The sequence below is a fragment of the Pelophylax lessonae genome (genome assembly GCF_965119305.1).
Source record: "Pelophylax lessonae genome assembly, chromosome: 4".
In the NCBI taxonomy this organism is placed as follows: domain Eukaryota; kingdom Metazoa; phylum Chordata; class Amphibia; order Anura; family Ranidae; genus Pelophylax; species Pelophylax lessonae.
Window position 1 is genome coordinate 13,273,788 of NC_138771.1, and position 23,488 is coordinate 13,297,275.

The 23,488-nt window shown below is 48.2% G+C and overlaps 1 protein-coding gene across 4 annotated transcripts in view; it reads left to right on the top strand.

The window, feature by feature from the left end:
• Positions 1-264: 264 nt before the first annotated feature.
• Positions 265-23,488, top strand: part of MORF4L1 (mortality factor 4 like 1) — a 76,298-nt gene continuing 53,074 nt past the window's right edge. The window contains exons 1-2 of one of the 4 annotated variants that reach the window (XM_082253037.1): positions 295-428; positions 17,366-17,402. Coding sequence is in view for 2 of the 4 variants with exons in the window: in XM_082253035.1 (XP_082109161.1) it covers positions 389-428 (40 nt within the window). In the remaining 2 variants the exon portion in view is untranslated. Of the gene's footprint in view, positions 429-14,371; positions 14,420-17,365; positions 17,403-23,488 lie in introns of those variants that run through there. The other 3 variants (XM_082253038.1, XM_082253035.1, XM_082253036.1) reach the window with 3 other exon arrangements.

Here is a 23,488-nt window from a genome sequence, read left to right on the forward strand (position 1 = left end):
ACGCTAGGATGTTCTTGCGCATGCTCAGAGAGTTGAGGGTGGGCGGGAACACCTCCTCAATCACACACTCCCCCATTACCCAGAAGCCCAGAGCTCTGTGATTTTCTGCGCAGGCTCAAAGTGATGAGAAGGCGGTCCTCTATCAGACACACCCTCTCGGATATCACGCGCATGCTCAGGGAGCGGTAAGGTGGCGGGAACACCTCCCCTATCAGACACTCCCCCCTTTCCCCGGAAGCCGCTCGGAGGTTCTGCGCATGCTCAGAGAGGTGAGGGGAGGGGGGAAGTAGAGGTGCGCTCTGCGCGTGCGCGGAGGGCGCCGTGACGTGCGGGCCCGCGCGGTGTGTAGATGCGGCGGAGCCGTTCCCGGTGGCCGCGTATGTTATAAATGGCGCCGAAGCAGGACCCAAGGCCTAAGTTCCAGGAGGGTAAGCGAACGGCTGCGGGCCTCGGTGTGTATAGGAATGGCCGAGCTTCCCCCATTCTCTCAGGCCGGGGCTCCTCATCCATTCACAGTGGCGGGGGGCGGGCTTTATCTAAAGGGTTATTCCACATTTACCTCATGAGAACAGACTGTGCAGCTATGAACAATACTCACTCATCTCTCCCATCCACGTTGCTAGGACGTTGCTATGGACCTGCAGCCCTCAGATACAAGCACTGCACATTCCTCATCCCCCGCCGTAGCTATAGTACTGAGCTCAGCGCCATGGCAACAGGGGGGTGCGCATGTGTGGCGTTCAAATCTGAGAGGGAAATCGCGCGATAGCGACTGGCGCCTCCTAGCAACCGGCGGTTACTAAGGTTTCTTTTTTTGGAGCGATTCTCGCCTCCGCCATCATAAGATAACAAACCCAGCGCATGCACACTCCACCCCCGTTGTCATGGTACTGAACTCAGCGCCGTGGTGACAGGGGAAGAGGTGCGCAATCTGAGAGGGAGACCGCGCGATAGCAACTGGCACCTCCTAGCAACCGGAGGAGGGACCGCTGGTTACTAAGGTTTCTTTTTTTGGAGCGATTCTCGCCTCCGCCATCATAAGATAACAAACCCTGCGCATGCGCACTCCACCCCCGTTGTCATGGTACTGAACTCAGCGCCGTGGTGATGGGGGAGGGCTGCGCATGTGTGGCAATTTGAATCTAAGAGAGTGACAGGAGGGTGCGCACTGTGCATGTGTGGTGTTTGAGTCTGAGGGAGAGACCGCGCGATGGCGCCTCCTAGCAACCGGAGGAGGGAATATCAGTTATAAAGGGTTTTTTTTTTTTGGGCGGGCCTCTGGAACGATTCTCACCTCCGCTATCATAGGATAACAAACCCAGCGCATGCACACTCTCCCCACGTTGCCGTGGTACTGAGCTCAGCGCCGTGGTAACGGGGGGGGGGGGAGGGGCGTGCGCACGTGTGGCGTTTGAACCTGAGACACCGCGCGATAGCGACTGGCGCTTTCTAGCAACCATGTGCTGCAATTTGAATCTGAGAGAGTGACAGGAGGGTGCGCACTGCACATGTGTGGCGTTTGAATCTGAGGGAGAGATTACTAGCAACCGGAGAAGGAGGGAGGGAATGCTGGTTACAAAGGTTTTTTTTGGTTGTGCTTTTGGAGCGATTCTCACCTCCAGGATAACAAACCTTGCGCATGCGCACTCTCCCCCCTCCCCCCTGTCATGGTACTGAGCTTAGGCCGTGTCAACGGGGGAGGGGTGCGCACGTGTGGCATTTTGAATTTGAGAGAGAGATGGTGGTGCGCATGTGTGGCATCCCTCTCTGAGGGAGAGACTGCGCGATGGCGTCTCCTAGCAACCGGAGGAGGGAGTGCCAGTTGCAAAGGTTTTTTTTTTTGTTGGGGCGTGCTTTTGGAGCGATTCTCACCTTTGTCATCATAGGATTACAAACCCAGCGCATGCGCACTCCACCCCCGTTGTCATGGTACTGAGCTCAGCGCCGTGGATGACAGGGGAGGGGTGTGCACGTGTGGCAATTTGAATCTGAGAGAGTGACAGGAGGGTGCGCACTGAGCATGTGTGGCGTTCCTCTCTGAGGGAGAGACCACGCAATGGCGTCTCCTAGCAACCGGAGGAGGGAATGCCAGTTATAAAGGTGTTTTTTTTTTTTTTTTTTTTTTTGGAAGGGCTTCTGGAGCGATTCTCACCTCCGCCATCATAGGATTACAAACCCAGCGCATGCACACTCTCCCCCCATTGCCGTGGAACTGAGCTCAGTGCCTTGGCAACAGGGGGTGCGCACGTGTGGCGTTTGAATCTGAGAGACGGCGCAATAGCGACTGGCGCCTTCTAGCGGCCAAAGGAGGGAACGCCGGTTAGCAAGGTTTCTTTTTTTTTTTGGGAGGGTTTTTGGAACAATTCTCACCTCCACCATCATAGGATAACAAACCTTGCGCATGCGCACTCTCCCCCGTTGCCATGGTATTGAACTCAGCGCCGTGGTAACGGGGGGAGTAGTGCGCATGTGTGGCAGTTTGAATCTGAGAGAGTGACAGGAGGGTGTGTGGCGTTTGAATCTGAGGGAGAGACCGCGCGATGGCGCCTCCTAGCAACCGGAGGAGGGAGGGAATGCCAGTTATAAAGGGTTTTTTTGGGCGGGCTTCTGGAGCGATTCTCACCTCCGCCATCATAGGATTACAAACCCAGCGCATGCACACTCTCCCCACGTTGCCATGGTACTGAGCTCAGTGCCTTGGCAACAGGGGGGTGCGCACGTGTGGTGTTTGAACCTGAGAGAGACCGCGCGATAGCGACTGGCGCCTTCTAGCAACCGGAGGAGGGAATGCCAGTTACAAAGGTTTCTTTTTTTGGAGCGATTCTCGCCCCCGCCATCATAAGATACCAAACCCAACGCATGCGCACTCTCCCCCGTTGTCATGGTACTGAGCTCATCGCCGTGGTAACGGGGAGGCGTGCGTACGTGTGGCAATTTGAATCTGAGAGTGATAGGAGGGTGCGCACTGAGCATGTGTGGCGTTTGAATCTGAGGGAAGAGACCGCGCGATGGTGTCTCCTAGCAACCGGAGGATGGAATGCCAGTTACAAAGGGTTTTTTTTTTTTTTTTTGGGCGGGTTTCTGGAACAATTCTCACCTTCGCCATCTTCGGATAACAAACCCAGCGCATGCGCACTCTCCCCTCATTGCCATGGTACTGAGCTCAGCGCCGTGGCAACAGGGGAAGGGTGCGCACGTGTGGCATTTTGAATCTTGAGAGAGATGGGGGTGCTCATGTGTGGTATTTGAATCTGAGGGAGAGACCGCGCAATGGCGCCTCCTAGCAACCGGAGGAGGGAACGCTGGTTACAAAGGTTTCTTTCTTTTTTTTGGGGCGGGCTTTTGGAGCGATTCTCACCTCCGCCATCATAAGATAACAAACCTTGGGCATGCGCACTCTCCCCCCGTTGCCATGGTACTGAGCTCAGCACCGTGACAACGGGGGTAGATGGTGTACTGCGCATGTGTTCTGTTTGAATCGCAGAGAGCGCACCACAGCAGCTGGAGCATCTTAGCGGCAGGAGGAGGGAATGCAGGCTAAGGAAGGTTTTCCAGAGCACCAAACCTTTGATTCTCGCCTCCGCCATCAGAGTGCCCTTTTGCTGATTCCAATGCTGCACGAGCGTGGTGCATTATCTTGGTGTTGAGCTCAGCGCCATGGCAAAAGGGGGGGTGGCGGTTGAATCTGAGAGCCATAGGGACTGGCGCCTCTTAGCAACCGAAAGCGGGAACGCCGGTTAGTTTTTTTTTGCCGGTTTTCTGGAGCGATTCTCGCCTACGCCATCATAAGATAACAAACCCTGCACATGCGCATTCTCCCTCCGTTGCCATGGTACTGAGCTCAGCACCATGGCAACAGGGGTAGATGGTTTATTGCACATGCATGGTTTGAATTGCAGAGAGCGCACCGCGGCAGGAGGAAGGAATGCAGGCTATGGAGGGCAGTTTCTCTTTTTGGGCAGGCTCCCGGAAATCCTAACCTTTTGATTCTCGTCTCCGCCACCGTAAGAGCACGTTCTCTCTGATTCACATGCCACACATGCAACCATGTTGTCATGGCGTTGAGCTCAATTCCGCAGTAACGGGAGAGGGTGCATGCCCTGTGCTTTGAATCCAAAGAAAGCACGCGCTTTATGATCGCGCTCAGTGGTTGGATCTCCACAGTAACAGCGCAGGGGGAACACCGGCTATGGGAGTTTTTCGGGCAGGCTTGGAGCTCCAGCTATTGATGCTCGCCTCTGCCATCACATAACTACAGTCTGACTTGGGTTTGTTACTCGTATGCATAGTGCGCTGTCTACCCTGTTGTCCTGACAATGAGCGCAGCGCCATGGCAGCAGAGGGGGAGGGTGCATTTGTTATGTTTGTATTGAAGAGAGCGTGCGCGTGTGATGGCGGAGACAAGCATCAGTACCTGGAGCTCAAGAAGTCTGCGTGGAAAAAAACTCCCATATCTGGCATTTCCCCCATCCTGTTGCTAGGACGTTGCTATGATGCTCCAGCCATTGGTGTCTGCCGCCTCCATCACAAGAGCTCCCTCTCTGATACAGACACTACACATGCGTTCTCTCCCCTGTTGCCATGGTGCTGAGTTCAGCAACTGGGTAGACCCTGCACTGCCCATGTGTTGCCCAAAAAAAAAACTCCTATAGCTGGCATTTCCCCATCCTGTTGCTAGGACGTTGCTGTGACGCTCCAGCCAATGATGTCTGCCTCCTCCGTCACAAGAGCGCACTCCTTCAGATTCAGACACTACACATGCATTCTCTCTCCTGTTGCCATGGTGGTGAGCTCATCTGCGTGGCAATGGGATAGACGGTGTGACCCGTGTGTGTGGTGTATGAATCTGAGAGAGTGCGCTCTTGCGATGGCGGAGGGAAGCATCAATAGCTGGAGCATTATAGCAACGTCCTAGCAACAGGATGGGGGAACGCAGACAATGGGGATTTTTTGGGTAGGCTTCTGTAGCTTCAGCCATTGATGATCACCTCTGGACACTCTTGAATTCAGGCGCTGCGTGTGCATGGCGCCCCATCTGCCCTATTATAGTGTCGTTTTTCAGCCAGTCTCCTGGATCTCTAGCTGTTGATGCTCGCCTCCGTCATCAGAAGGGTGCACTCTCCAGGATTCAAACACTACACATGCGTGGTATACGATATACCCTGTTGTCATTGCCATAGAAACGGGAGAGAGTGCATTTACAGTCTTTGAACCAGAGAGAGTGCACTCTTGTGATGGCAGAGGCGACAATAATGGATGGAGCTCCAGAGTCCTGCCCATAGCCGAAATTCCTCTCTTTGTTGCTAGGACATTGCTATGATGCTCCAGCCATTGATGTCTGCCTCCGCCATTACAAGAGCGCACTCCCTCAGATTCAGACACTACACATGCATTCTCTTCCCTGTTGCCATGGTGCTGAGTTCAGCAACTGGGTAGACCCTGCACTGCCCATGTGTGGCATTTGAATCTGAGAGGGTGTTTCCCAAACAAATCCCATATCTTAGCATTCCCTCATCCTGTTGCTAGGACGTTGCTATGGCGCTCCAGCCTATGATGTCTGCCTCCGCCATCACAAGAGTGCACTCCCTCCAATTCAGACCCTACACATGCATTCTTTCCTCTGTTGCCATGGTGCTGAGTTCAGCAACTGGGTAGATACTGCACTGCCCATTTGTGGCGTTTGAATCTGAGAGGGTGTTTCCCCAAGAAATCTCATATCTGGCAATGCCCCATCTTGTTGCTAGGACGTTGCTGTGACGCTCCAGCCGTTGATGTCTGCTTCCACCATCACATGAGCGCACTCCCTCCGACTCAGACACTACACCTGCATTCTGTCCCGTTGCCAATCCCACATCTGGCATTCTCCCATCTTGTTGCTAGGACGTTGCTATGACGCTTCAGCCATTGATGTCTGCTTCTGCCATTGCATTCTCTCCCCTGTTGCCATGGTGATGAGCTCAGGACTGGGGAAACAGGGTAAATGGCTCACTGAACATGGCACTTGAATCTGAGAGCGCACGCTCTTGTGCTGGTGGGGACGCGCATCTATATACTTTACCTAAGTTTTAAAGGGTTAGTTCATCTTTACATAAAAAATCTGCCTTAGCAGGTAAGAGACCCTTAAAAAAAATAAAAATAAAGTGATGGCCTTCCTATAGGTGTACATCCCGAAGCCTTGGTGAAAAATTCCCAGAGATGGCGATGCCCTCCGTCCTGCCTTGTTGGTATGACTCTCCCAGCCATTACTGCTTGCCCCGCCCATCACCAGAGAGCTTTCTCTTTCCAGTTCATGTTGCCGCCCATGCACGCGTCTCCTCCATCACTGCAACTCTGAGCTACAGCGAGCACGCATGTGCAGGGTTTGAATTGGAGAGTTTGCTCCTGTGATGGTGGGGGTGAGCAGTAATGGCTGAGAGCATCGTAGCAACGTCCTAGCAACAAGGCCAGATGAGGGTGGGTGGGGAACACCATCTGTGGGAGATTTTCAGTCATACTTCGAGAGCGATGTAAATGGACCACATCTATAACAAGGGTATTATAGTTGAACTCTGGGGAAATAAAGAAAATCCTCCCTTGCACACACACTGCTGTGTTACTTACCCGAACCTCTGCTCTCACAGGCTCCCTCCGCATTGGTGGACCGCAGCCTCTTCTCCCCTCTGCTCCAGCGGTCGGATGCCCTCTCTGACATCAAGTGCAATGCAGAGCTCAAAGCCTTGGATTGGACGTGAGGACCCTTAGGGACAGTCCACTGCTAGAGCATAGGGGAGCACCAGGGAAGCAGAAGTCTGGGTAAGTGATATGGGGTGAGCTGTGGTACAATGCAGCATAGCGGAGGGCACTTCAGTAACGTGAATGGTACATGACACCTCAAATAAAGTTAGGAAAAGAAAAGGACAAGTGGGGCACTGGCTGGGTGAGAAGCTGTGGCAGCCAACAATGTGCCATTGACATGTATAGGCCCGGCTGCAACTAACTACTCACACTGGTCAAATACAGCAGCAGGAATGAGTAAATTCCCTGGCACTGCCATTCGCCTCGTAGCAACACGCCTATGTGAATGTAGCCTAAAACAAGCTCACTGACCCCAGGAGCTGCAGAGTTTACAGCAGAAGCAAATTGTGTTAAAGCTGAACTCCAGGAATGAGAAAATCTACTCCTGCAGTGAGGCCTGAAACACTAAGGCCCCATTCACACTAGTGCGACTTGTCCCGCGATTTTGGACCGCAAAATCGCATGACAAAGTCGTTTTCCATTATTTTCAATGAGCCCCATTCATATCAGTGCGTTTTGAAGTCGCACCGACTTCAAAGTAGTTCCTGCACTACTTTGCCACGATTTTAATGCGTTTTGAGGCATATAACCTTGCCATTGCTTTCAAAATCGCGGCAAAAATCGTACCGCAAAATCGCGGTAAAATTGCCACGCATAAGTGTGAAAGGGGCCTAAATGCTGGTCAATAGGTGAAGGCATGATGGGTGTTACCCTATTTCCAGCCCTTGCAGGCTCCAGCACTGTTCTCAAGCTGTGGGCTTTCACATTAACCCTGCATTGTACATGAGGCGAGCATGCAGTTGTGGACCATGGATGCTGTGGGGGACCAGTAACATGCTCCCTACTCCCAGGGATGACTTGGCAGCCTTCCAGGCTTCTGAGCTTCTGTGAAAACTAGGACTAATTCAGTCCTTCTCTTGTGAAATTTGAGGGTGAATCGCTCCAAAGTGCCTGCAAGCCACAGAGGTCAGTAAGGGCTTGTTTTAAAGCTCCTTTACGGTTTGTCAATACATGCTTCAAGTTAAAGCCCCCTTATCCTGTGCAGTGTACCCTCCCCCGCCACAGATGCATCCTATAGTCTAGCCGTGCACACACACATTTCTTTTGCTTAAACCACAGCTAAATGAGAGATAATCAATAGATTTCCTCAAACCAAGGCTAGGCAACCTGAATGGGGAGAGCTCCCTTGCTGGCTATTGTATTCAGGCAATCAGCACCCCCTGCTGCCAAGTCTAGGCAATGTGGATGGAGGGATTTCACCTGCTGGCTATTGTATTCAGGCAATCAACACCCCCAGCAGCCAAGGCTAAAGAGTATTGATGGAAGTATCTCCCCTGCTGGCCATTGTATTCAGGCAATCAGCACCCCCTGCTGCCAAGTCTAGGCAATGTGGATGGAGGGATCTCCCCTGCTGGCTATTGTATTCAGGCAATCTGCACCCCAGCTGCCAAGGCTAAACAGTGTGGATGGAGGGATCTCCCCTGCTGGCTATTGTTTTCAGGCAATCGGCACCCCAGCTGCCAAGTCTAAACAGTGTGGATGGAGGGATCTCCCCTGCTGGCTATTGTTTTCAGGCAATCGGCACCCCAGCTGCCAAGTCTAGGCAATGTGGATGGAGGGATCTCCCCTGCTGGCTATTGTATTCAGGCAATCTGCACCCCAGCTGCCAAGGCTAAACAGTGTGGATGGAGGGATCTCCCCTGCTGGCTATTGTTTTCAGGCAATCGGCACCCCAGCTGCCAAGTCTAAACAGTGTGGATGGAGGGATCTCCCCTGCTGGCTATTGTTTTCAGGCAATCGGCACCCCAGCTGCCAAGTCTAGGCAATGTGGATGGAGGGATCTCCCCTGCTGGCTATTGTATTTAGGCAATCGGCACCCCCAGCTGCCAAGGCTAAACAGTGTGGATGGAGGGATCTCCCCTGCTGGCCATTGAATTCAGGCAATCTGCACCCCCAGCTGCCAAGTCTAGGCAACGTGGATGAAGGGATCTCCCCTGCTGGCTATTGTATTCAGGCAATCTGCACCCCCAGCTGCCAAGTCTAGGCAACATGGATGAAGGGATCTCCCCCGCTGGCCATTGTTTTCAGGCAATTGGCAACCCCCAGCTGCCAAGGCTCAGCAGTGTAGATGGAGAGCTTTCCCCTTCTGGCGATTTGTATTTAGGCAATTGGCACCCCCAGCTGCCAAGGCTAAACAGTGTGGATGAAGGGATCTCCCCTGCTGGCCATTGATATCAGACAATCGGCATCCCCAGCTGCCAAGTCTAGGCCAGTGTTTCTCAACTCCGGTCCTCAAGGCACACTAACAGGCCAGATTTTAAGTATTACCTTGGGGAGATGCAGACTAGAATACTGCAATCACTGAGCAGCAAATGATATCACCTGTGATGGATTTCAGTTTTCTTGCAAACCTGGCCTGTTAGTGTGCCCTGAGGACCGGAGTTGAGAAACACTGGTCTAGGCAACATGGATGGAGGGATCTCCCCTGTTGGCCATTGAATTCAGGCAATCGGCACCCCCAGCTGCCAAGGCTTAGCAGTGTAGATGGAGAGATCTGTATATAGGCAATAAGCACCCCCAGCTGTCTGAATACCCAAATAAATGACTGTATTTGATAGCTTGCAGTCACTGTTCAGCCAATCACAGCAGTCACAAGACCCGAATGCCCGCCTCCGCCTCCCGGGATTAGGAAGCTCCAAAGCTTAAAGGGCTGGGGGCGGCGGCGGGAAGCGGTTAGATGGTCTTTTGTTGAGCCGGGCAGCACTGACAGGGCCATCGGCAGCTCAAATTTCTGCCAATTCAGCGGGAATTTAAAAAAAAAAATTTGAGGTGTGTATGCCCATCTTCAGCTTGATCTGATGACCTTGGATTGCTTACATCCTTCCCGTGCCTGCCCATATGCCCACGTTTACATTGGAGCCTAGTGCCGGCAATGGCATCGTCCAAATCGGTACGACGCCGCAATGATTCCAAAAAGTAGTTTCTGCACTACTTGTGGAGACTTCAGTTGGTGAATTCAATAGACATCTGTGCAGAAACCCGCACTTAGAGCCAATTTCCAGGGCCAGAGATGGTGGGGGGGGGGGGGGGGGGTTAGCTTCATAGAAGTCTCTGGGGCTGTAATGCGCAGGTGCAGCCATGATGTAAACAATCGACCGAGGCTGCAGGTGTCAGATCTAGGTAAGTATGCATTTGTGAAAGGGGGAGGAGTCTGCTTAGGTCAGGGCAGAGGGGAAAAAAGAATATAGTGTCTGTAATGTATTCACTTGAAGGCCTCAGTCACATCTCTGCATGTCTTTAGTGTGTTTTTTCCATGCGTTGTCCTGCATTTTAATGTACATTTTGAAAAAGAAAGGCTGGTCCCCCACGCAGTAGAAGCACACAGAAATGTGTAATTGTTTTAGTGCACATCTGTTGATTTTCCTTCAACCCCGTTATGTGCCAGTGTATAGAAAAAATAATGTGAGTTTGTTTTAATGCTTTCAACGGGGGAGATTTACTAAAACTGGACTACTCAGTCTGGTGCAGCTATGCTTATTAACCAATCGGCTTCTAACTTCTGCTTGTTCAAATTAAGCTTTGACAATAAAAACCTGGAAGCTGATTGGTTTTTTAAATAAAGATCACGATTCTCAGCATAACATCATCTTTCACATTTTACAAAAAAATTAGGATTACTTTACTGTTTAATTTATTTTTTTAAATTTATTGACGTGTATTTTTTTCCCCAAAAATTGCGTTCAACTGCTGCACAAATAGTGTGACATAAAATATTGCAACGATCGCCATTTTATTCTCTAGGTCTAACGCAGGGCTTGACAAATCTGCTTGGCATCTAGGAGCCAGCTAAAAAAGTTAGGAGACATTTTTTTTTCCAACGGATGCCGAATGGCCGGCTTCTGTTGCACCGGCTGCCATACACACGGGCCGAATGGCGGCCAGTTTTTATTGAACCGGCTGATGTTGCCCGGCGTTTGGCCGGTGTGTACTTGGCTTGGTGTGATGGGCAGTGGCTCACTAGGGAAGGACAGTGCAGCAAGGTGGGGGCGATGGGGAATCCAGTAACTCATGCCACTTTAGGCCCCTTTCATACGGGCATCTCTGCTAAGTGGAATCTGCTTGCTCAGCGGGGATTTCTCCACCGATTCCAGCTGAGCAGATTGATGACGGGTCTTGTCCACTCCATTATGCAGAGCGAACATGGACACAGTCCCCCGCTCTCCTCTATGGGGCAGTCAGTTGGGAATGGACTGCCTGTCCATTTCTATCCGATGCCGTCTGATTCGATCCCCCAGACGGATGGAAAATAGGACCACCATCCGTCTGTTTATGGCGGCGGTTGTCAGCGGATATCCGCCACTCCATAGAGGACACTGAAGGGTCCGATCAGGTCCGCCTAAAAAACTGACAGATGGACCTAATCCGACAGCCTGTGTGAAAGGGGTCTTCAGCTTTCGGGGAGAGAATGAAAAATAATAAAAACATTTTTCATGAAAAAAATAAATAATCTATAAACTGTTTCCATCTTTGTGGGGTTGTAAATGGAACTGAGGCCATTCCAACCAGCTGTCCCACACTCCCTGTCCACTCACTGGTAAGGACATGGCGCCAGATCAAGCCCGCAACACCTTCAACCGCTTCTCTTTGGAAAGTGGCAGTGAGGGCAGGCACAGGAAACCCTCAGCGCTGCCACTGACTACTTGGTGAAGCCACCAAAAGAGGGCGCAGGTTCCCCAATGTAAGCATCTCGCTCCAGCAGGCCGCAAAGCCGTGGCCTCAATTACCGGCCGGCACGGCACCTTAGTCCACACACCCACAGACAGGGGGCTGCATGATGAGAGGACATCTGCCGCAGTGTGGCCCAGGTGCCAGGCCGCTAATTCTAGTCACCAATACAACCTGGGGTTTGTCGAACCCTGGTCTAGGGTCTCTGCTAAAAAAATATATATATAATGTTTGGGGGTTCCAAGTAATTTTCTAGCAAAAAAGTACTGGTTTTTGACTTGTAAGCAACAAGTGTCAGAAAAAGGCTTTGTCTTTAAGTGGTTAAACTGTCCTCATATACAGACCGAAGTTCATCCCTTTTGATCTGTAAATGAACAGAAAGATACAATGCTTCTTTTTATCTCTTTCAGCACTGAGCAATGTTGTTGATAAACATTGCCCGCTGCTCTTAATTTTTTATTTTTTGACAGCTGTTGGGTAACTGCTCTGCACTTGTTACATGAATTGTGTAAATGCCAGATTAAGATCGTGTGTGTGTGTGTGTGTGTGTGGGGGGGGGGGGTTGAATTGAGATTGGGATTTTTAAATTTGGTGCAGTGACCATAAGAAAAGGATATAATCATTTGTACAATAACTAGTATGTGGCGGGGGTGGGGATCACAGGGGCCCATGCTTTTCTGAATCGGACACCACCAAGATGTAATGGGGGAGGTGCATGTGCAGTAAAAGGACCTTTACCTTTTCTAGGGGAAAAGGCAGCACAGTAATATGGCCTTTTGAGTGCTTCTGAAGTTCCAGTGTTGGAAACAATGCTCCAGTTGGTCACATCTCTGTGCATGGTAAGTTTTTAAAGTGGTTGTACACCCTTCCATATACCCAGTGAAGTGACTGGCCTCAGGTGATACACAGGGATGAAACAAATCCTTCTACATAAGTTGTACCTTGTTTATTTGCAGTCTTCTCTTCTTTACAGTCTCCTAAAACACACACTAGAAAAGAAGAAAAGCGCCACTCTAAGTGCAGTAGACTCTGTAATTTATTTAACATCTACCATACTGGGTACTCACAAGATAAAAAGAATAAAACCATGGTGAATATTGCTCAAAGGATAGGTTGTTCCAATGCCTGGGCGAGGAGGGACTGATGTGCTCCAAACGAATTCGTGTCTGACTGCGAGAGTCAGCGATATCCGGACCCAGGGGACACCTGCAGCGCCTCCGGGTTGGGCGTAGAGCGTGGGGCGTGATGACGTAAGCCTAGAAAAAAATTCTAGGCTTTATAATCCCTTTAAAGAATTACGGGGAAAGATTGTTTGGCTGTAATTCTCCTATTGATCACAGGAGGGCAGTTTGTTTTGAACTCCTGTGACCAGTTTTAGCAGACTGCAGGCTGATGTCTGCTTTCTGCTTACATCAGAGTCCGTCCAGGCTCAATGTCAACATGACCACGAAGTCGGGCTCCACCTATGGCACTTTTCCACTGCAAGTACCAGCTCGGCTCCACTCGGCCCCGCTTGGTCCTGCTTGGCTCGGTTTAGTTTTCCACTGCATGGTACCGTGTTGGAACGGTTCGGTACGGTTTGCTTTTCCACTAAAGTAGTACATGGGTGGGATAACAACGATTCTCTGACCTATCAGTAGCTAGTAGTGACAAACAGTCAAGGCTGCATGCAAAGGATTGTGGGATATGGTACCGGTACTGCCCTCTTGGAACCACAACCGAGGTGGTACTGTTTAAGCGAGCCGTACCGATCGGTTCCATGCAGTGGAAAAGCGCCGCCGTACCGAACCGTTCCAACACCGTACCATGCAGTGGAAAAGTGCAAAAGCGAGCCGAACCGTTCGGTTCCATGCAGTGGTAAAGCGCCACTAGATCCCTAAACCAACACCCGGCTCAACTTCTCAGCGAGCCGCTGAGAGCCTGACCCGCCCTCTCCGGCCCCCTCCACAGCCCAGCGCTCCAGTGAGCGGGGAGGGGGCACAGCAGTGAGCCGGTGACTGACAGTCAGCAGCTCTCTGCTCACAGAACTGAGAACCGAGTGATCAGCGGTGTTCGATCGCTTGGCTCTCAGTGTTGGAGGCGCCGAGGGACAGATGCATCATCAAACCAATCAGACCTAGGTAAGTATGAATTTAAAAAACAAACAAAAAAAAAACATAAACCCATATACCTCTTAACTCCAGAAGGTGTGTGTGTGTGGGGGGGGGGGATCTGATGTCCCACACTGCACAGCAGGGAGCTGAGTGTAATCTGAGACCTGGGCGGAGGGGAATAGACACATCTGTATAGTCTCGCAGAGGCATGTGCATAGCTGAGGCTGTCAGTCACCATCTGTGTGCTTGGGGGAGGGGATGGGGGTGCTGGGCCATCTCCCAGGATTGTCTGGAGGCTACATAGACTGTCAGAAGCAGAAAGAAATCACATTAGGAGCTTTGGATCAAGGCAAGGATGTTTTGCTCATTTCTGAAGTTTACAGCAACTTTAAAGCAGACTACTAAGATGACAATAAAATAGGAAAGCGGAAAATATTGGTGAAGAGTAAGGCCGATCAATAAACTTTATTATAGTAATATTTTTGGGTTCTGTATGAATTTGATAGTCCATATGGGCTGTCCACATCAGTCTCTCAGAGCGAATGACTTGCCAGTGCATTTCTCCCCCCCCCCCACTTTTGTTTTTTCTTCTTTACTTTTTTGCCATTGATCTGCTTTTAACTAATTATGATGCTGTGTGTGTGATTTAGTAATATGTTTAGGTATGTTTTGACCTGAAAACCTGGCATGTCAGTAGCCGCGAGGACTGTTGGGACAGCTACATCTACAGCTTTAAAACCAGCCTGAAGCAACTTGTGGATTCTGTATTGTACAGCTTGGAAGAGAGAAGGGAAAATAGGTATGATGGAAACAGCCCCAGCATGAAGGTATTTAAAGCAGCACGAACGCCTAAAAATTTCAGACTTGTATGTTGAAAGTGAAGCTCCACTGTGTGGAACAGCTATGATCAGAACATGACTACTTTGTTTGGAGGTGTTATGTTTTAGACACTAAGTTGGAATCTTGCTATTTAGCAGGGGTGTCCCACTTGGAAACCTTGCCAATTCCAGGAATTCAGCTACTTTGTAAAAACTGCTGGCATACCATGAGTTAAGTCTAACCAGGTGCCTGCCCCCACTAGACTTATCTCTATAGTCATATCTAACAGGTTTATTGCGTTCCAGGAAGAAAATTCCAGAGCTTGGAGGTTGCTCAATGTGGGTCTTAGTTACTTCAAGAGCAGAGTCACTGGAGCTTCTATGCCTGGCCCTCCTCTCCTTGTGTCTCATTACAGAAACCTTTGTATAATGTAAACTCTCCTTCTGCCCATTCACAGAAGCCTTTGTTTTATGTGAACTCTCCTGCTCATTCACAGAAGCCTTTGTAATATGTGAACTCATTCACAAAATACAAAGGCTTCTGTGAATGGGCAGCATGAAGGAGGGGTGGACAAAGCAGATCTGTGTGCCTCACTCCTCTCTCACAGCCCCACTCCTCTCTCTCTCTCAGCCCCACTCCTCTCTCTCTCTCAGCCCCACTCCTCTCTCTCTCTCAGCCCCACTCCTCTCTCTCTCTCTCTCTCTCAGCCCCACTCCTCTCTCTCTCTCAGCCCCACTCCTCTCTCTCTCTCTCTCAGCCCCACTCCTCTCTCTCTCTCAGCCCCACTCCTCTCTCTCTCTCAGCCCCACTCCTCTCTCTCTCTCTCAGCCCCACTCCTCTCTCTCTCTCAGCCCCACTCCTCTCTCTCTCTCAGCCCCACTCCTCTCTCTCTCTCTCAGCCCCACTCTTCTCTCTCTCTCTCAGCCCCACTCTTCTCTCTCTCAGCCTCACTCTTCTCTCTCTCAGCCTCACTCTTCTCTCTCTCTCAGCCTCACTCTTCTCTCTCTCTCAGCCTCACTCTTCTCTCTCTCTCAGCCTCACTCTTCTCTCTCTCTCAGCCTCACTCTTCTCTCTCTCAGCCTCACTCTTCTCTCTCTCAGCCTCACTCTTCTCTCTCTCAGCCTCACTCTTCTCTCTCTCAGCCTCACTCTTCTCTCTCTCAGCCTCACTCTTTTCTCTCTCAGCCTCACTCTTTTCTCTCTCAGCCTCACTCTTTTCTCTCTCAGCCTCACTCTTTTCTCTCTCAGCCTCACTCTTTTCTCTCTCAGCCTCACTCTTTTCTCTCTCAGCCTCACTCTTTTCTCTCTCAGCCTCACTCTTTTCTCTCTCAGCCTCACTCTTTTCTCTCTCAGCCTCACTCTTTTCTCTCTCAGCCTCACTCTTTTCTCTCTCAGCCTCACTCTTTTCTCTCTCAGCCTCACTCTTTTCTCTCTCAGCCTCACTCTTTTCTCTCTCAGCCTCACTCTTTTCTCTCTCAGCCTCACTCTTTTCTCTCTCAGCCTCACTCTTTTCTCTCTCAGCCTCACTCTTTTCTCTCTCAGCCTCACTCTTCTCTCTCTCAGCCTCACTCTTCTCTCTCTCTCTCTCTCTCTCAGCCTCACCCTCCGGAAGTGCAATCACATATAAGTAAAAGTGAAGTCCTAGTTGTGACATGCACCTAATTGGACTTAACTCAGTGTGCCTGCACTTTTTGCAAAGTTGCTAAATTCCTGGAATTCAGCTTCATTGGAGCAGCTTTGCAGCTACAAGGCTATTATTTCTAGGGGTAGCTTTGGCTGTCCTCAGAAACCCTTGCTTTCCACTGAGTGTCTGCATGATATATGATTTTGTTGTAGAAACCAGCAAGGTATTAAAGGCAGGCTGTGAGGTATGAAGAACAAAGAGTTCTTCTAAAAGCATCAGAGATTTTTGATTGCCCTTTTAAAACTGCTTCTCAACGTGAGTTGGGGTGAGCAAAGAGGAAAAACCTATTTAACTTAACTCTATCATTGGAAACTCAGTGTTGGGTGGAATCTGTTTTTTTTTAATATATGTATTTAATAGACCTATTTAATTCTGGGAGGTAGTAACAACGTCAATCAGCTGAAGGCTCTGTATTGTTGTTTTGCCCTTGCTATAGGCCAGTGATGGCCAACCTTGGCACCCCAGATGTTTTGGAACTACATTTCCCATGATGCTCAACTACACTGCAGAGTGCATGAGCATCATGGGAAATGTAGTTCCAAAAGTTCCAAAACATCTGGGGTGCCAAGGTTCCCCATCACTGCTATAGGCCAATGATGGCCAACCTTGGCACCCCAGATGTTTTGGAACTACAATTCCCATGATGCTCAACTACACTGCAGAGTGGCATGAGCATCATCTGGGGCGCCAAGGTTCGTCATCACTGCTATAGGCTGATCATGCTTGTGGATTTCTCCCTGGCAGCAACTCCACATCCCTCAAAGATTTTGCTATGCAGAGCAGAGAAATTTCCCAACTACCTCTTGCTCTCGCTCCTTGCCGAGAGGAATTTTGCCGTATATGGCACACCAGCAAAAGAATACAGCCTTGCTCGTCCAGCCAGCAAGGGAGTGACCTGTGCAGTCAGGCCAGTATTTTTAGCCCTGTTCTGCATCGTGATCCTGCCCCCTGGTGAGTTGGTGCCAGAAACCAGATTGCAAGTGTGGCATCAGCCTTGGTCTTAGGCTTCCAGTCAAACCTAATGGCTGAGCTTCACCTCCCCTGAAAACTCCATCTGATGCAATGATTAGAGATTTCAGGTTGTGAAGTTTGCCTTTCATTAGTAATGCCCGGAGTGGGAAAATGCACAACCTTCAGCTGTTTTGGTTCTTACTGCCTTGGTTCTGACAGATGAGAATATAAATATCTGATCTGTCCACCCTGAAGTAATATTTTAGTTATTGGTTAAGGTTGGAGAGGTAAATCATGTAGATTTTTCTTATGTCTTCCAGGGACTCTGATGGTGAGATCTCTGCAGTTGAGTTTCAGGTCTGTACACCTTCTATGGCAGTTGAAAGGGAGTTTTTATGTTTTAATAATGGAGGATGTAACTGGAGGAGTGGGATAAAATTTTAGATTACACTGTGAGCAGAGCCAGGAACCATGGTGAGGATATCTTACAGCTGGAGTCCCTAAGGCTGCATTCACATGTCAGCGTATTGATCGCAAAAAAAAAAATCGCGGGACGTATTACACCCAAAAAAGTACAAGAGCTTCTTTGTAACGTAATGCGTCCCGCAATTTTTTTTTTGCGCGATGTTACTGCGATTCGGCAGGCGGAAACTTTTTGGGGTGCTATTGCAAATCACGGGCAACGCACAGGCGTCCCGCGATTTGCAATGATTTCCGGATCGCGGGCGGAATCGCGGTGATTCTGCCCGCGATCAATACGCTGACATGTGAATGCAGCCTAAGATGTAAGTCCAGAGAGTCAGACCCAACAGATTCCACCAAAGGCCTCATTGACATTGACTCATTTTGGTCCAGCAGCAGATTCCTGCACCAAGAATCTGATCATTGTTTCGGCTGGAATCTTAGGTGTGTCTATACAGCTGCGGCTGGGAAACCCGAACAAAGGCTGCGAGCAGCCAAAGCAACGGTAGACTGATAGGAACCTCAGCTGCATGTTGCTGATCATATGTGCTGATCATATGTGATCATATGTAATCAACCAGCCAGCCATGTGGTTGGAAACGGATGATTTTCCCTGGATGCAAACTGCAGGTTAATTACTGGCAGTGCGATTGTATGCGAACAATGACAGCTGCAGCACCGGTCATCCCATCATTTCTTTGTACAGGTTTTCTGGCTGCAGTTGTCTGGAACCTCCTGTGATTCCAGCCACAAGAATCAGCTGCCGAACCAAATCAGTCTGTGTGAATGAGGCCTTCTTATAAACAATCCAGAGTCCAGTCATTACTAAATTTTCATTATTGGCTTTATTTATCCAATCATGGTTAGAGGTGCACCGAATGGAAATTTTGGTGCCGAAACTGAACATTCAGGATGCACTTGGCCAAAACTGAAAGACCGTTTAAAAAAAAAAAAAAAAAAAATATATAATTTTTATATATAATTGTATTTGATTTGTTAAATAACATCAATTTAAATGAATATTTTTTGTCAGCCATTATCGGCGCCTTTAGCGTAAGAAAAACTCAGAAAAATGCATTCCTTTTAAATTCTATGCATGTCCTCACACTGGTCCCTTGCACTTCAGTGGTGGTGTTAAAAATCCTGCTTGCTGCATTTTTAGTCGTTTAACCACTTGCCAACTGGCTGTTGTGTTTTTACTGCGGCAATGTGGTGCTATTGCATGAAACAATGTACCTGTACGTCGTTTCGTTCAATAGCCACTAGATGGCTCCATCGCGCTGATCGGCTACCAGGGATTTCAATCAGCCGATCTGGCGGGCCGATGGCCACCCACGATCATTCCCGGGAGAGGCAGAACGGCAATGTGGTGCAATTGCGCGAAATGACGTACCTGTACGTTGTTTCGTTCAATAGCCACTAGATGGCTCCATCGCGCCGATCGGCTACCAGGGATGTCAATCAACCGATCTGGCGGGTCGATGGCCACCCACGATCATTCCCGGGAGAGGCAGAACGGCAATGTGGTGCTATTGCGTGAAATGACGTACCTGTACGTCGCTTCGTTCAATAGCCACTAGATGGCTCCATCGCATCAGTCGGCTACCAGGGATGTCAATCAACAGATCTGGCGGGCCGATGGCCACCCACGATCATTCCCGGGAGAGGCAGAACGGCAATGTGGTGCTATTGCGTGAAATGACGTACCTGTACGTCGCTTCGTTCAATAGCCACTAGATGGCTCCATCGCATCAGTCGGCTACCAGGGATGTCAATCAACAGATCTGGCGGGCCGATGGCCACCCACGATCATTCCCGGGAGAGGCAGAATGGCAATGTGGGGCTATTGCGCGAAACGACGTACCTGTACGTCGTTTCGTTCAATAGCCACTAGATGGCTCCATCACATCGATCGGCTACCAGGAATGTCAATCAACAGATCTGGCGGGCCGATGGCCACCCACGATCATTCCCGGGAGAGGCAGAACAGCAATCTTATGTAAACAAGGCTGATTGCCATTTTGCAAGGGGACAGGATGGAGATCTTGTCCCCCCCCCCCCCTGTTAGTAAGCACCCCCTAGGGACAGACTTAATCCTTTGGTGTCATTAGTGCAGTGACTGCATTTTTTTTTTTTTTTTTTTTTTAGCACTGATCACTGTATTCGTGTCACTGGTCCCCAAAAGGTGTCAGATGCCCAATTTGTCTGCCACAATATTACAGTCCAGCTAAAAATCGCTTGCTAGTGAAAAAAATAAATAAAAATTCCATAAAAATATTGCATAGTTTGTAGATGTGATAACTTTTGCGCAGACCATTAATTATACACTTATTGGTATTTTATTTTTACCAAAAATATGTAGCAGAATACATATTGGCCTAAATTGTTGAAAATTGATTCTTACATTTTTTTTTTTTTTTTTTTTTAATGTGTTTTTATATTGTTTTTTTTTTTTTGTCACTTTTTTTGTTTTATAGCACAAAAAATAAAAACTGCAGAGGTGATCAAATGCCCCCAAAAGAAAGCTGTATATTTGTGGGGAAAAAAAGACCTACATTTTTGGGTACAACGTCGCAATTGTCAGTTATAGGGACGCAGTGCTGTATTGCAAAAAATGGCCTGGTCAGTAGGGGGTAAAACGTTCTGGTCCAGAACTGCGTAAAAAGTCTGCACCAAAATGCATCTGCCTGTTGAAATGCATTAAAAATGCAGCAAGAATGCATCAATAACCCACCCGTGTTACGTTTTTTATGTAGTTTATGTAGAAAAACGAACCATAAGCATGGTAAGATCGCGGCATAATTGCTTGCATTTGTGGCGCCATTATCCACAATTCCTCTATTGACAAATTGTCAGACACCATTTTCGGCCGATATGTTTCAGCTGCCAAAATGTCGGTGCATCTCTAATCATGGGTTCTTGCTAAAACAGTTCTAAGTACTGTATGCTCACATTGGTGTGTACAGGTTCTAAGAACTGCTGCTGGTTTCTCTTTGGTACATTGCCTGGTTCAACCAACCAGAGAGCAGCTAATGTTGGCAAGGCTGTAGACAGAAAACTGTTGAGTGAATTGTGGTTGTGTGATGTCCCAGTTATTAAAAAATAAGAGTTGAGAGTGGACTTCTGAGTGAACGGCTCTGGCTTTGAAAGTTGTTTTTCTGCAAATATTTTGTAATAATGCAAATATAGTAATGTTTGTATTGCATAGAAAATCCCACTTAAAGTGATACTAAACACACACACACACACACACACACACACACACTGTAATTTACATTGTCCCTTTCATTCCTGTATATAGATGGCAGCACTGTAATTATTTTAATTTGAAAAAAAAAATCGAAGTCCATTTTTTCCTAGTGGCTATCCAGCTGTCACATGACACAGCTCTCTCCCAGCCTGTCTGCAGGGAAACATAAGCAGGAGGGGCTTCTAGTCCTCTTCTGCTGGTCACATGTTAAAAAAAAAACAGCCTTTGGAATACAGAGTAAAAAATATAGTTAATAAACTGTTATATATTGTCATATAAATGATATATTTGGAATTAAATCGTAATATTTGGAAATAACATGGTGTGGGCGGATTTCTGCCAGTCACAGGCTGTGTCACACCCCTCCAGCCTGTGTGTTGGAGTAAGAGGGAGGTGAAGCCTCCATTAATCTAAATGTAATATCCCGCCCCCAATTGTGCTTAGCTGGTTAGTAGGCATGGAGGTGGAGGGAGGGAGCTGTCTTTTTTTTTTTTTTTTTTTAATACCACTTTATACGCCCACATGTGTGACTCTATAGTCACATGACCTCCATTAATCTACATGTAATATCCCGCTCCTAATTGTGTTTAGCTGGTTAGTGGGCATGGAGGAGGAGGGAGGGAGTGAGCTGTTTTTTTTTTTTTTCTACTTTATACGCCCACATGTGTGACTCTATAGTCACATGGGCTGCTCCGATGTGATAGGGAGGAAATGCTCGGGGTAGACCATACACTGGAAACTGAGCATATTCACTAGCTGCCAAAACTGCTTCAGTATGAGCAGCATGTAATACACCATTTATTGATAATGTTTAATGATGAGGGTTTAGTGACAGTTTAAAAATGAAGTTTGGGTATTTTTGCATAGTTATATTGGTTTAGTTTGGACCAATGTAAGTAAGCATGCGTCATACATGGCTCATCCCTATGGTAGCTTGCAATCACTGTACATAGACATTGTTACTACAGCGGTGGCCAAAAGTTTTGAGAATGACACATATATTAATTTCCACAAAGTGCTGCTTCAGTGTAGAGCTGCACGATTAATCGTATGAAAATCGCGATCTCGATTCACCCCCCCTGACGATCTAAACCTGACATATTCTCGATTCTTTGCATAGCTGAGGGAGCAGAGAAAACAGCTGTGGAAAACTCCCAGTAACTATAAACAAAATGATTACATTGTATCTTTCCTCCCACAAACGCCTATCAGCATTAGTCTCCCAGTAACTATAAACAAAAATGATTACATTGTATCTTTTCCTTTCCTCTGCCAGGGAGAAAGGAAGTTTAACCTCTTAAAGACTGGACCTTTTTATGACACTTGTTGCTTGCAAGTTTAAAATCATTTTTTTTTTTTGCTAGAAAAGTACTTAGAACCCCCAAACATTTTATATATTTTTTTAGCAGAGACCCTACAGAATAAAATGGCGATTGTTGTAATATTTTATGTCACACTGTATTTGTGCAGCAGTCTTTCAAACGCAATTAATAAACTTTAATGAATAAAAAAAAAAACGTAACAGTAAAGTTATCCCAATTTTTTTTGTTACACAGAGAATCGTGAGAGAATCGTGATCTTTATTCCAAGCTAAAAAATCGTGATTCTCATTTTGGCCAGAATCGTGTAGCTCTACTTCAGTGTTATTCGATCTTTTTTGTCGGATGTTACTATGGGATACTGAAATATAATTACAAGCATTTCATAAGTGTCAAAGGCTTTTATTTACAATGACATGAAGTATATGCAAAGTGTCAATATTTGCAGTGTTGACCTTTCTTTTTCAAGACCTGCAATTCCCCCTGGCATGCTGTCCATCAACTTTTGGGCCACATCCTGACTGATGGTAACCCATTCTTGCAATGCTTGGAGTTTTGTCAATTTGTGGGATTTTTATTTTGTTCACCCGCCTCTTAAAGATTGGCTACAAGTTCTCAATGGGATTAAGGTCTGGGGAGTTTCCTGGCCATGGACCCAAAATTTCGATATTTTGATCACCAAGCCACTTATCACTTTTGCCTTATGGCAAGGTGCTCCATCATGCTGGAAAAGGCATTGTTCCTCACCAAACTGTCCTTGGATGGTTGGGAGAAGTTGGTCTCGGAGGATGTTTTTGTACCATTCTTTGTTCTTAGGCAAAATTGTTAGTGAGCCCACTCCCTTGGCTGAGAAGCAACCCCACACATGAATGGTCCCAGGGTGCATGACACAGGACTGATTGTAGCGCTCACCTTTTCTTCTCCAGACAAGGTTTTTTTTCGGATGCCCCAAATAATGGGAAAGGAGATTAATAGTGAGAGAGACTTTCCCCCAGTCCTCAGCAGTCCAATCCCTGTACCGTTTACAGAATATCAGTCTGTCCCTGATGTTTTTCCTGGAGAGAAGAGGCTTCTTTGTTGGCTTTCCTGACACCAGGCCATCCTCCAAAAGTCTTCTCCTCACTGTGTGTGCCGATCTACTCACACCTGCCTGCTGCCATTCCTGAGCAAGCTCTGCACTGGTGGTGCCCCGATCCCACAGCTGAATCCACTATAGGAGACGGTCCTGGCGCTTTTTGGACTTTCTTGGGCGCCCTGAAGCCGCTTTCACAAATGCAGTGAAAATAGTTTTTTATGGGATTAAGTTCATTTTCATGGCAAAGAGGGACTTTGCAACTAATTGCAATTCATCTGATCGCTCTTCATAACATTCTGGAGAATATGCAAACTGCCATCATAAAAACTGAGGCAGC